The following is a 12,312-nucleotide window of genomic DNA, read 5'->3' as shown; positions in this document are numbered from 1 at the left end:
GCACAGGGGCGTCTCCAACTGCTCCCCTCCCCCAAATCTCCGAGCTCCCTGCAGCCCCCTTGCCAACCACCTCACTGTGAACCAGAGGCCACGTTCAGACAATGCCCCATCGGTCCCTTCCCAGGCCTCTCCGAAGCCCAAGCACAGCGTTCAGAAAGCTCCTGGGATGTTCTGGCCTTTGCCCTCTCCACCCGCCCCTCCTCCCTGGGGTTCCCATCTCATCCCCCCCCAAGCCAGACTTGAGGAATCACCCCTTTCGAGTCCTTGCCTTCGCCTTTTGGTTTAGGACCCCAAATGGACTTCCCAATTGTTCCCCAAATGCACCCGCTTTCACGTCTTCAGACATTTGCACACGCCATGCCCCCCACCTGGGGCACCAGTTCCCTCTTCCTATCCTTGGCAAAGTCCTATTCCTTTGGCAGGGCCTCAATCCAAGTGCCCTCCTCCCGCTCCTCGCCCTGCGCTCCCCCCAGCCCGGGGCTCGCGCACACGGGGTCGTGCGGAGGGGGCAACAGGCAATGGCCCAGCTTAGAATGGGGGGTGCACGTGCGGCGCCCCCGGGTACGCCCCCTCTTCCGTCCCGGAGCTGCCGCAGGCGTCAGACCCCTTGGCGCGCATCCCGCCTCCAAACTGAGGACGGCCACACGCCTCCGCGCCGCGCCGCGCCTGCGCACTCAGCCGGGCCACGCCGCAGTCCCACCTCCGGGCGGCAACCCCGCGCAGCTATTGGTGCATGCGGAAGAGCGAACGACGTGGCCACCAATGAGGCGTCCCAGGGGTGGGCGGGGCCTGGGCCGCCCGACGCGAGGACGGGGGCGGGCGGGGCGCCCTCCCCACGGTGACGTCAGGCCCGGTTCGCGGCGCGTTGCCATGGAAGCCGCGTTTCCATCCCTGCGGGCTTCCGGGGGCCGCCCCCTCCCATTCAACTTTTTCCTCAATGGGGGAGGGGGCGGTGCAGGGCTGTCCCCGCCCCCTGTGATTCCGCGGCCCCTGCCTACTCTGGGCCTCGGTTTACCTTTCCGTGCTGCCCACGCCCACGTGGCCTGGCGTGCAGCCTCTCCGGTCGCTGCACCCCCTTGGCTGGGCACCTCTCCACTCAGCCCCCGCCTCAGGTGTGTGCGTTTCAGGCCCGCGCAGTGGGAAGGGGCTAATGGCCGCAGCACCCAACCAGGGTGGGGTTCTTCTAGGACTCCCGGCCAGGGCTGCGACCCTCGGACCCCAGGGCTGGGCGCCAGGCAGCGCCCTGAGGAGTGAGTTCCCCGGCAGTAGACCAAGTGCCCCCTGCTCTGCAGCATGCAGACACAGCCCCCGTGATTCAGCGGGTGCCGCCATCTACTCCCTCCTTCCGCATCTCCCACCTAGCCCTGTAGCGGCCACCTGGGTCACAGCCCTGACCTCCGGGGACCCGGCTGCGTGGGCAGGGGGTTCGACCTGAGCTGTCCCACCCATACTTCCACTCTGCGGTCCTCCGGGCCCGCGGGTACGTTTGACCTGAAGGTCTGAAGGGATCAGCCTGACCTGGGTATCCTACCTTCCTGGCGTGGGCGTGCGATGATTTGGGGGTGACAGGGTGGCAGGAGGGACAGAAAGGCCTTATTAGCAAGCTGCTCCCAGGACACTCCTGGGACTGCACCTGTTTCCCTTCCCCATGGGCGGGACTCCTAGAACTGAGGCTTGGGAGGGCAGGGTCTTGGGCTATAAGAAATCAGCCCGGGGATGGTGGTCGCTAATGTTAACAGTCACCCCAGTGCTCTGGAGCAAACGGTATTTCTCTTCGGGCCTCGGTTTTCTCATCTACCAAATGGGAGGGTAATTAGTTCTCTTAGGTGGCTGCGTTAAGTGAGGAAATACATGCGAAATGACCTTCAGTGTTGTTGTGATTGTGTCTTTGCCCAGCCCCAAAGTGGATGAAGGTGGGACTCGCCACCTGGCCCGGCCCTCAGGGAGCTCCAGGTGGGCAGGGGTGGGAGTTGCAGACAGGGGAAGTTCCCAGGCAAAGCAGGGGCGCTGGCTAGGGGTGTTCCTGGGTAGGGCACGGCCCGGAGGCTTAATCCCGATGGTCAGGGATGGGGAGCGCTGGAATGCAAGGCCGGGCAGGCCGAAGGGAGTCCACGCAGGGCTGGGGTGGAGCCAAACCGGGAGGCCTCGAGCGCCAGCCCCAGGCCCTGGCTTGACTGTGGGAGGGAGAGGGGGTGCTCTGGAGGCCTGGCGCCATACCCCAGGGGGGGGCTTGGGTCAGGGGTCCTCAGGCTGGGCCCCCCACGCGTGGGCGGGCAGATGGAGCTGCTTCCCCCTTTCTGGGGCTGGGGAAACCGTGGCGCAGAGCCTGCAGCCAGGTCTCCCTGGAGACTGAGTCCCTGGGCTCGCCTGCAGCCCACTTTATTATTTATTTATCTTTGTGGTACGCGGGCCTCTCCCTGTTGTGGCCTCTCCCGTTGCGGAGCACAGGCTCCGGACGCGCAAGCTCAGCGGCCATGGCTCACGGGCCTAGCCGCTCCGCGGCATGTGGGATCTTCCCGGACCGGGGCACGAACCCGTGTCCCCTGCATCGGCAGGCGGACTCTCAACCACTGCGCCACCAGGGAAGCCCCCTGTAGCCCACTTTAGAGCCTAGAACGGAGAGGCCCCACCCAGGGCACGCAGGCTGGCAGCCCCGTGCCCACACCCTGCAGGACTTCCGGCCTTGGGTACCGGGAAGTGGCCGGCCCTCCCTCCCCCGCCAGGCGGCTTCCTGCCCACCCTCACCCCAAAGCGGGGAGGGGGCGTGGGAACTGTTCCGGGACGCGCCCCTCCCCCCGCTGGGCGCCCTGGGAGCACGTTCCGCCTCCCACTCCCTGGTGTGGCGGGCTACCCCAGCATCCAACCCGACCCTCCTGAGACAGATCACCCCCTACCGTACTCAGCCCACTCTGTGACAGCCAAGACCACCCCGCCCCCCGAGATGAGCAGGCCGGAGGTTCACTCGTTTCATTTTGTTTATTCCTTGAAATCACGGTGTTTGTGGAGGCTTTTTTCTTTTCCAATTTCATGTTTTCATACAGGAAACTCCCGCAAGGTGCTGGGACACCCCACAGCCCGACCCCCCGAGGGTGGGTAATGCTTTCTTGGGGGGGCCCTGGAGAGGGCAGAGAGGGGTGGGCGGTTCCTGCTTGGGGCCTCCACTCTCAGACCAGTGGAGGCACAGACGTTATTTAAAAATCGTTAAAAAAAAAAAACCCCATCAGAACACACATTAAATAGATATCCAAGACAGCGCTTCAAAAACAAACCCGCCCCTTTTTTTCTTTTTTCTTTTTTTTTGGAAAAACGAAAACAAAAACAAAGATCCTTGACCCCTACCCTCTGACCCCTCCCTGCCCACCCCCCCCCACAAAAAATGTACAGAGCTACAGTTAACACAAGATGTTCACATCTGAAACCATTAACTTTAAACACATAATCGGGGGCAGGGTGAGGACTTGGGGTTCATCTAGGAGGGCGGGGCAGGCAGAGGGCGAGGGGTGTTGCGCAGCACAGAGGGGCGGGGCCAGGACGAGACTGACAGGTGGGGGGGCAGGGCCCAAACATCTCCTTTATCAGTAAAAAATAAAAGTGAATGAAAAAAATCCTCCACCCCACTGAAATGGCCCCAGTAAGGGGGGAGAGGTCTGTCCCTCTGCCCTGGGGGATGCCCCTGGGGCATGGGCATGAGTGGGGAGGGTCCAAATTAGACCAGCAGCGAACCCCCCCCCAAGGGGGTTAATGCTACACAGCGTTGCCCCTCCTGGGGTTTCACAGCTCAGCACCCCCTCCCCTCCCCTCCCAGCTGCAGGAAGGCCCCCAGACACAGTCCACAGGCCCAGATCCCTCAGGTTGGGTGGGGAAGGAGGGCTGGGGGCGTCAAGCCCGCCCCCCCAGCCATTGCTCTCCGTATTTTTCAAGAGATTCCCAACCACTATTGGCTCAGTCAGAAAATTAATAGTCTATAAATACCCCAAGCTCAGAAAAACGGGGTGGGGCGGTGGGGTAGCGCTGAAGGAAGTCGCACAGTGCGTGGACGGGGTGCAGGCTGGCGGCGGGCACCACCCCTCCCTCCCTCTCCTTTCCTGGCAGGAAAGGGTCCCCCCCGCCACGCACCCCAGCCCACACCGAAAGGCAGGCTCTGGCCAGCCTCTCCCCTGAAACGGCTTTTCTTTTCTTTCCCAGGAAAAAGAAAAATGGAAAAGGAGAGACCAGGAAGAGAAAAGAGTACGGATGTGGAAGAGAAACAGTCCCTGGTGGTCAAGGTCGCACCTGCCGAGTTGTTTTAGGGCCAGGGTTTGTGGTGGGGGCCTCTCCTCTCCGCGGCCCCCTCCCCTGTCTGTAAAGTGCATAATGAGGCATCTACATTTTTGACTTCAACCTGAAAAGGGTGGGGAGGGCGGCAGAACGGAAGTGGGGGGCGGCTTCCTTGTCTCCGCTCTCAACCATCTGGAAAGACTGCTACATATTTGGAGCTTGGGAAGGTGGGCGGGAGGGACCCGGCCAGGTCGGGGATGAGGATGGGAGATGGAGGGAGGGGCGGGCAGTGTGAGCCAAACCGAGGAGGCAGGAACCCAAGTCCATGGAGAGTTCGGAAAACCACGGTAGGAAGTGAAATTTCAAAAAAAAAAAAAAAAAAAAAAAAAGGCCGCGTAACCGGGAGGGGGAAGTGCCCCACTGCACCAGCCGGCCGCTGGCCCTCCCGCGTGGGGCCACGCTCACAGGCCACCCTGGGCGAGGGACAGGGTTCCTAGGCCACCACGAACTCTGACTTGATGTCGGGGTTCACTTCTGGCTTCCAGACGGCGTCCTCGAAGTCAAGGCCCAAGCCAGCTGCCTCACTGGGGCCGCCGCCTCCTCCGCCGCCGGTGCTATCGCTGCGGCCGGCCTTGCGGCTGGGTGGCCAGTGGTAGGGGCCCCGGGCGTCGCGCCGGGCCTTTCTGCGGAGCCGTTTCTGCTGGAGCAGCAGCTGCAGGCGCTCCACCTTACAGCGGGTGGCTCGGTTTTCTGTCTGCCGCAGCCGGTCCCCTGCAGAGGCGGCAGTGACCATGACCGTGAGGGCCCCTTGGAGGCCAGACCCCCAACCAAACGCGAGGACCCCCAGCAGATGGGCATCAGGCCCGGTCCAGCTCTCGTGGATGCTTCCACCAGCGAGTGAGTGGGTCAAGAGGGTCTGCTGAACCTTTAGGTCATTAATTCCACGTCTGCTGAACAGCAGGCTGTGAGCTCCATGAGGGCAGGGGCTGGCCTGAGCCAGGCACCGGGGACACGGCTAGCATAAAAATGAGCGGGAGCTTGAACCCTTTAGGCTATTTCTGTGACCCAGGGTAGGACTCAGGCTGTGCCTTGGTTTCCCCTTTGAGACCGGGCCTGAGGGCCCACATCACGGTTCTACAGGACTCCGGAGGCGTCTGGAATAACGAGATGGCTGTGGTGGTAGGGCGGCGGAGGCCGCCCTTGAGCGGGAGGGGGAAGCTAACCCCCTCCTCAGCCTGACTGGCCCATTCACAGAGGCCCCACGCACCATCTGGAGAAGGTGCCCGAGGGGGGCGAGGAGGAAGTGAGGATGGACTCCCCCCCCCGGGGAGGGCACAAAGATGCTGTGTGCCCCCAGCACACACACTCCCTTCTCTACACGCGCCTGCAAAGCAGGGCGAGTGGCAGCTGGCGGCCCCCTCCCCGCCACCAGCGGCTCAGCTGCTCTGAGAGGCGCACAGAGGGGCCTTGAGAGACCCAGGACGGGGTGGGGTGGGGGTGGACACTCACCCGGGGGCTTGCACAGGCGGGCCTGGCTCAGGGAGGCTGGGGCCGCGGCCGCCAGCTTCTCGCAGGAGGTAGTTTTGGGGGCGAGGTCCGGGGCACACTGGGCGTGGCACCGCAGCTGGGTCAGCGATGGGGGCATGCCCTGGTAGTGCCGCGTGGCACTCAGGAGGTCGTTGAGGATCTGCAGGATGGTGCCGATGTCCCGCCTCGGCCGCCCGCTGCTGTCCTGGCAGTTAGGGTGCAGCGTACCTGCGGGAAGGGGTGTGGATGAGGACCCCAGTGGTGGATGTGAGGCCTCGGCAGTGCCCGGGTCCCACATGTGTAGGCAGAACCCCTGGGTGACACAGGCACTCGCACCCACCCATGAGAACACGTGGCCTGCTGTATGGCCGGGCACACGCGTGGGGATCCCGGGGAGTGTGTCCCACGCCTGGCGTGAGTTCACGTGACTGCTCGCAGGGCACGCCACAACACCTACCAGAGAAGGTCCCTGAAAAGACCCCCGGGGCGTGGTTCACGAAGCTCTCGATGACTGCGCCAGGTTTGCGGGAGCGGGACGTGGGGCTGCCCCCGGCGGGGGACGTGGGGCTGGCACCGGTGCTGGCGGGGGGAGAGCAGTCCATCTGCTGATGGGGGAGGGAGGCACATGAGCTTTGGGGTTTAGGGTCAGGGGATCTCCCACCAGACCAACACCAGCCCAGGGTCTGGGGACGGCCCTTGATACAAAAGACGTATCCAGGGCTCTGACGTTCTCCCACCACGTCCTCCCCCAGACTCACCTCGGGGCAGGTGGCAGAGGCCGAGTGGGAGCGGAAGGAGCCGGCCGTGACAGGGGAGGACGTGGGCGCAGGGCCAGTGGGCACTGGGGGGACGCGGGTGGCACTGGACACTGGCCGGCAGGGAGAGGACACAGGGGTGGTGGTCACGCTGGGGTCTCCACGGGCGGCAGCAGCGGCGGCAGCCAGCACGTGGCGGTGCTGCAGTGGGGCGTGCTGGGCTGCGAGCTGCAGCTGGACGAACATCATATGGTCACCCACGCGCAGCGCCAGGGTCAGCGGCGAGCGGCCCGACAAGAAGTCACTGACCTGCAGAGAGCGGCCCGTCAGCCCAGGGCTCCAGCCTGTGGTGCCCCCAGCCCGGCCCGGCCCGGCCCCCCGCGCTGCGTGACCTGGGGCCTCTCGCCGCCCCTCTCTGGGCTCTGGGGTCCCTGTCGGTGCCACGGATGCTTAAATAAAATGAATCGGTATTTCCGGAAGCTGCCTCCGCCAGCCCGGCCCGGGCTGGGCGCCGCTGGGGGCTGTGGGGGGACAGAGGCGGGTGAGACGGGGGCCTGGCCCGCCCTGGCCAGCTTGGTTCTTTCAAGGGGAAACCGAGGCCAGAGGGGGCGGGGCCCAGCCAGCAATCACTGTTCTCAAAGAACCCTCACCTCACACCTCTACCCCACCCTCTCTCGCCTGTGAACACTGCAGGGGCCTAGCTCAGGCCCCCTCCCAGCTAAGCCACTGGAACAGCGAGTGGGCGAAATTCCTGGACAAATTCTTGTCCTAACCTTTGCTTTCTCAAGATAAATATTTATCTGTCCTGGGCGGGGCCGAGGCTGAGGGGGAGGCGTTGCCTCCGCGGGCGCTGGGGGGGACCCTGACCGGTTCCCTGGGGCTCGAGTCTCCCAGGGCTTCAACACAGCCCATTCAAACGTGAACCTTCAGTCTGGCAACCCCTTCGCAGTGGGCGAGGGGTGCATACGACCCCCATCTGCACTGGACCCCTCCTCTGGGGCCCGGCCAGTGCTGTGCTCTCCCCGGGCAGGGATGGGGCGGAGGTTTCTGAGAAGTGACACAGGCCGAGATGACTCAGAACCACCCCCTCCCTGCTGGCAGCGGCTGGCGTAACCTTCCCTGCTTGGGGGCCATGGGGAGAAGGCAAAGGAGGCGGGCCGAGTGCAGCCCCCACCCCGCAGTCCTTGTGCACACGCCCTCCCCAGCCCCAGAGATGCCCTTTGCAGGAAGGGCCTGGGGTGGCTTCCCAAGAGCAGCTAGGGTGTCCCCCCCACACTCCACCCTGCAACTTCCTCCCAGGGGAGGGTGAACGGGCAGGCATGACTCGGTGCCAGGCGGAGAAGCAGCTCTGGGAGCCCAGTCACTCCGCCCAGAGCCTCCCATCTCCCTCCTGACGTAGACACCCTGCAGCGGATGTGAACCAAACACGCCCAGGGGCCCCCTGCCAACCACAGCCCCCCCAGGAGCAGGGAGCTCAGTTCACATCTGCCCCAGGAAAGCACACACTAGCCCCACCCGACTCCAGGGACCCTGGCTCTCCCCCCACCCCACTGCTCCTCCTGACGGCAGACCACCCAGCTCCTGGGTCCCCCCCCCTCCTCCGCGCCAGCTGGCTGGTGAGGGCAGGATGCTAAACGCCGGGAGGGGGCAAGGGCCTCAGGGCAGGAGGAAGGGAAGCCGCTGAGCAGGTTCCTGAGGCCGGGGACCTGCCACCCCCACCCTGGCAGCGGGCAGATAGCTGAGGCCTGTGTCACCCTCCTGGGAGGAGGGCCCTGCTGCCAGAAAAATGAGGAAAGGAGGAGGAAAGAAAAAAGCTGCAACAAAACCGGGAACCCAGTGTGGGCCAGCCCCAGCCTTCCTCCTCATCGCCCTCCCGGGCGCTTACTAAATATTTTCCTAACATCCTGTCTGGTCTGTGCTGGCCCCAGGGGCTGGGCGCCCCCGCCCCCTCCCCCTTTTGGGGCAGAGAACAAAGGGCAGAGGGAGGAGGGGGAGGGGTGACTCCCCACCCCTTGCAATGGGGTCACGGAAGGCGGAAAGAGTATCACCCAGTCCCATCCCTCCCCCCCCCCATCAGAAATGTTAAAAAGGTCGCTCTGGGGAAACCACAGTGGGGCAGGGGGGAGAGTGCCTAGGCATGGCTGGTGGGGCTGGGGACTGGTGGGGCTGGGGACGCAGGCCCGGTGGTGTGGGAGCATGGGCCAAGGTCACCCCGCAGGCAGGCTTGTGAAAGCTAGGCCCCCTCCCCCATGGTGGCCACCGTGGGAGTGAAGGCTCTCAAGGTCAGGTGGTGAGTGCTGGGGGGGCGGGGAGGAGGAATAGGAAGCTGGGTGACCAGGCCAAGCTGGCACGAAGGCGGAGTGGCGCGTCCCCTCCCCTCCTCACAGGCCTGCTGGGAGCACAAACAACCCCCAGGCTCTCCAGAGTGGCCGGGCACTGGGCCTGCTGCCCCCAAGGGCCAGGAGGGGGCCGGCGCGGGTCTTACCTGGGTCTCAGTCAAGCTCTCGAGGGCCTGCATCACAGACTGTTCTGGCCTGGAGGCCTGAGACTACAGAGAGAGGAAGAAGAGACCCTGAGGGCGCACCCGAGCACCGGGGTTGGGAGGGCCCCGCTTGATGGGTGGGGTGGGTGGCCCTGAGGGGAAGGGGTCCAGTGTGTGATGGGGACTGTGCTTGCAGGGGAGGGGACTGCCTGTCAGTGTGGGGCCTCGAGGCGCACTGCCCCAGCCATTTACCATGAGGCCCGCCTCCACGGTGGGCACGAGCGTCAGCTTGCTGCCATCCCCCACGCCGAACTCCTGCAGCTTCCCCGAACTGAGCCGGCTGAGTGGGGAGGAAGGAAGAGGGTGAGGCTACACCGAGACAAGGCAGGGGCTCGGAAGCGGAGTCCGCGGGGGAGGGCTGGGCTCGTGGGGTAGAGACAGGCGTCCATCACCCCCACCCCTTCCTGGTCTCCAGATCCAGAGACCTGAGTGTGTGCGTGGTTGAGGTCAGACCCTGGGAGCCCCTGCTGACTGTGCAGACCCCTTCTTCCAAGGAACCCCAACTCTGGACTGGGGGCACTCCCTCTGCGCCTCAGCGAGGCACGTTTTCACCATCTAGGCCCAGCGAGTCCCTTGGCACCCTCCCCCAACCCTGGGGCCGCCCCCCTGTAATTCAACCACCGGGGCCTGGGCTGTCCCCGCGGGCCAAGCGCTTAGCCTTTCCGGGCTTCGCCGGGCGGGCCTCCCCTCCTCCCTCCCTCCCTCCCTGGCGCAGGCCGCCGCCGCGGCCGCCGCTCAGACAAAGGAGACCCTCCCCCTCCCGCCCCTCCCCCACCGGGGCCCCTCCGCTGGGGATGGACACTGCGTGTCCCCGGAGGCCCGCGGAGGGAGGGCTCCCGGCTTGGAGGCGATTTAAATGGCGGGGGGGGAGGGGGAGACTGCGGGAAGGGCTTGGTGGCGAGAACAAAGGGGGGCAGAGAGACGCAAGTGGGGGGAGAGGCAGCCAGACGTAGAGGGGGCCGCCGAGCAAATGCGGAAGCCGGCGGGTCGCAGGCAGAGGAGGCAGCCGCCGCGCCCCCCACCCCCGTAGCTATGACCCCCGCGCCGCCCGGGACTCCTGCCTTCCGGTGGGGGACGCCGCCTAAGCCCGACCCGAGGCGCCCTCGCAGCCGCCTTTGTGCAGCGACCCCGGGCGGGGGAGGGGGCCAAGACTGGCAGGGCCGAGCAGAGGGCGGCCGAGAGCGCGCGGCGCGCCCCCGCCCCCCGTCTGGCCGCCCCCTTCCTTCCCCGAGCGGCGCGCTCTTTGTTCCCGCCCCGGGGCCGGGGCCAGAGGGGGCGGCGGGCCCGGGGGGCGCGGGGGCTGGGGGCGCGCGGTACCTACGTGTCTTTGTGGAGCAGCGCCAGGCGCTCCTTGGGCACTTTGAGGCGTTGGGACAGCCTCTTGCGCAGCCCCTCCACCGTCTCGTCGGGGGGCACCGACAGCTCGTAGCGGGTGCCCGTCGTGCTGTGGATGGCCAGGCTCATGGGCGCCGTCTCGGCCGCCGGGCCCAGCTCGCAGGCACCGCCGGGGGCACCGCGCCGGCAGCTCCGGGCGCCGCCGGGCTGCGGCTCCATCCCCGGCCCGCGCTGGGGGGCTGGAGTCCGCGGGGCGCCGCCAATTCTTGCCGCGCCTCCGGGCAGGGCGGGGGGACTCCCCAAACAGGGGTCCTCGGGGCCCCTGAGGGCGGGGGGCAGCGCGCTTTCCCTTCGAGAAGGTCCCAGGAGCGGAAGGCGAATCAAGAATCAAAAATCCGAGTGGCGCTCCGGAGTCGCGTCGGCTCGTCGGGGCACCTTCCTGGGTGGGGACTACACTCTCAGCTCCTTTCAAGGGCGGCGGGCGCGGGAAAGGGTCCCGGAGGAGGGGGCGCCACTCAGCCGGCCGCGCTCAGGGCCGTCTGCCGCTCGGGCCGAGCTTCCCCGCGCGTCCCCTCCCTTAGCAACAGCCGCCGCCGCCGTCGCCGCCGGAGGATCTGGGGGTGAAAGTAACAAGAAAAAAAAGTTATAATGTATCAACGTCCCGAGGGGCGGGGCCTCCGCCCCCTCCCATTCACTACTTACTCCGCCGGCCCGCGCCGACCAATCAACGCGTGCTGAACGCCCAGTCGGCCACACGGGCCGGCCAATGGGAGCCCCCGCGGCACCGCCCCACGTGGCCGCGCGTACCCGCCCCTCGCTCCGCCCCTGTCCCGTTGGCCAAGCGGAGCGCGGCAGGGGCGGGGCCGGTGCCGCTCTGGCCCGCCTCCGCGCCCCCGCCCCGCCGCGGCCATTCATAAGGCCCGGGCCCGCAACAAAGGGCGGGCGGCCCGGCCCGGGGGGCGCGGGACCCAGGCTTGGGGCGGCGCGCCGTGGGGGAGGGCAGTGGCTGCGCGCCGAAGGAGCAGGAAGCCGGGGCCTTCCCCAAGCGCCGATCCGGGAAGCCGCCGCTAGCGGAAGCTGGACGCTGTCCCCGCGCCTCGTGGCCGAGCCCAGGCTGGGGGGCTCGCGGGAGGGTCGGTCCGGGGTGCCCCCCACCCGTGAGGCGTGAAGCCCCGGCAAAGGGTGGAGCTGCGGGCGGGGCCTGCACCCCCGTGGCCGGTGCCGTGGTGACGTGGCCGGTGCCGGAGAGGCCCTCCCGCGCCGGTGCCACCTCGCGTCCCACCCCCGTCCCGCGGGCCAGGCCCGCTTCCCAACTCGCGCCCGCCCGAGCCGTGACGTGACGCGGCGTCCCCGGCTGCGCCCGCGCGCGCCGCTCGGGGCTGCGGTGAGTCAGCAGCGCCGGCGCGCCCTCTGCCGGCCCCACCTGGGAGCGCTGCCCGGAGACCCGGGGAGGGGTCGCCGAGGCCTCCAGGGACGGGGGCAGTCCGACGGGACTGCGGGCGTTGTGGGAGCCTCGCTAGGGGTATGAAGCCTCCAAGTCAGGAGACTGGGGCCTCACATTCGGGGAAACTGAGGCCGGAAAGGCAACTAGCTCAAGGTCACTCTCGGGGAGGGGGAGTGCCCGGGGGGCGGGGCGGGGGCAGAGGTCCCTCCCGGGCTGTGCTGGCTGCGCCGAGTGCCTCCCACTCCACGTCCCGGGGGGCTTCCCAGGGCTGGAGACACCTTTGAACACTGCCTGCTCAAAGAACAAAGAAAAGTGGGGCACCCTCAAGAGCCTAGAGTGAGAACCCCCTTCCTCGGCCCGCGGGGTCCCGCCCCCCACTCACCGGGAGAGGCAAGTCCGAAGTCCCAACTGTCCTGAGTGTACCCACGTCCGGGCCGAGTGCGCGGTGGCGG

At 66.7% G+C, this 12,312-nt stretch overlaps 1 protein-coding gene across 3 annotated transcripts; it reads right to left on the bottom strand.

Moving 5' to 3' along the window:
• Positions 1 to 2,957: 2,957 nt before the first annotated feature.
• MIDN (midnolin) lies at positions 2,958 to 12,312 on the bottom strand. Of its 3 annotated transcripts, none has more exons than XM_029218108.1 (9): positions 12,243 to 12,312; positions 10,403 to 11,030; positions 9,274 to 9,361; positions 9,025 to 9,087; positions 6,932 to 7,060; positions 6,543 to 6,848; positions 6,242 to 6,389; positions 5,767 to 6,012; positions 2,958 to 5,028 (listed from the first exon to the last, which is right to left on the bottom strand). In XM_029218108.1, the coding sequence occupies exons 2-9, from the start codon at positions 10,633 to 10,635 to the stop codon at positions 4,751 to 4,753; spliced, it is 1,491 nt and encodes a 496-aa protein (XP_029073941.1). In that variant the 5' UTR covers positions 10,636 to 11,030; positions 12,243 to 12,312; the 3' UTR covers positions 2,958 to 4,750. The 3 variants fall into 3 exon arrangements, with proteins under 3 accessions (XP_029073941.1, XP_029073942.1, XP_029073943.1); XM_029218109.1 differs by having other exon boundaries at positions 6,242 to 6,386; XM_029218110.1 differs by lacking the exon at positions 6,932 to 7,060.

Source organism: Monodon monoceros, unplaced genomic scaffold (genome assembly GCF_005190385.1).
Source record: "Monodon monoceros isolate NGI ecotype Baffin Bay Population unplaced genomic scaffold, NGI_Narwhal_1 Super_Scaffold_12, whole genome shotgun sequence".
NCBI classification, from domain to species: Eukaryota; Metazoa; Chordata; class Mammalia; order Artiodactyla; family Monodontidae; genus Monodon; species Monodon monoceros.
This window is presented reverse-complemented; position numbering and strand designations above follow the sequence as displayed.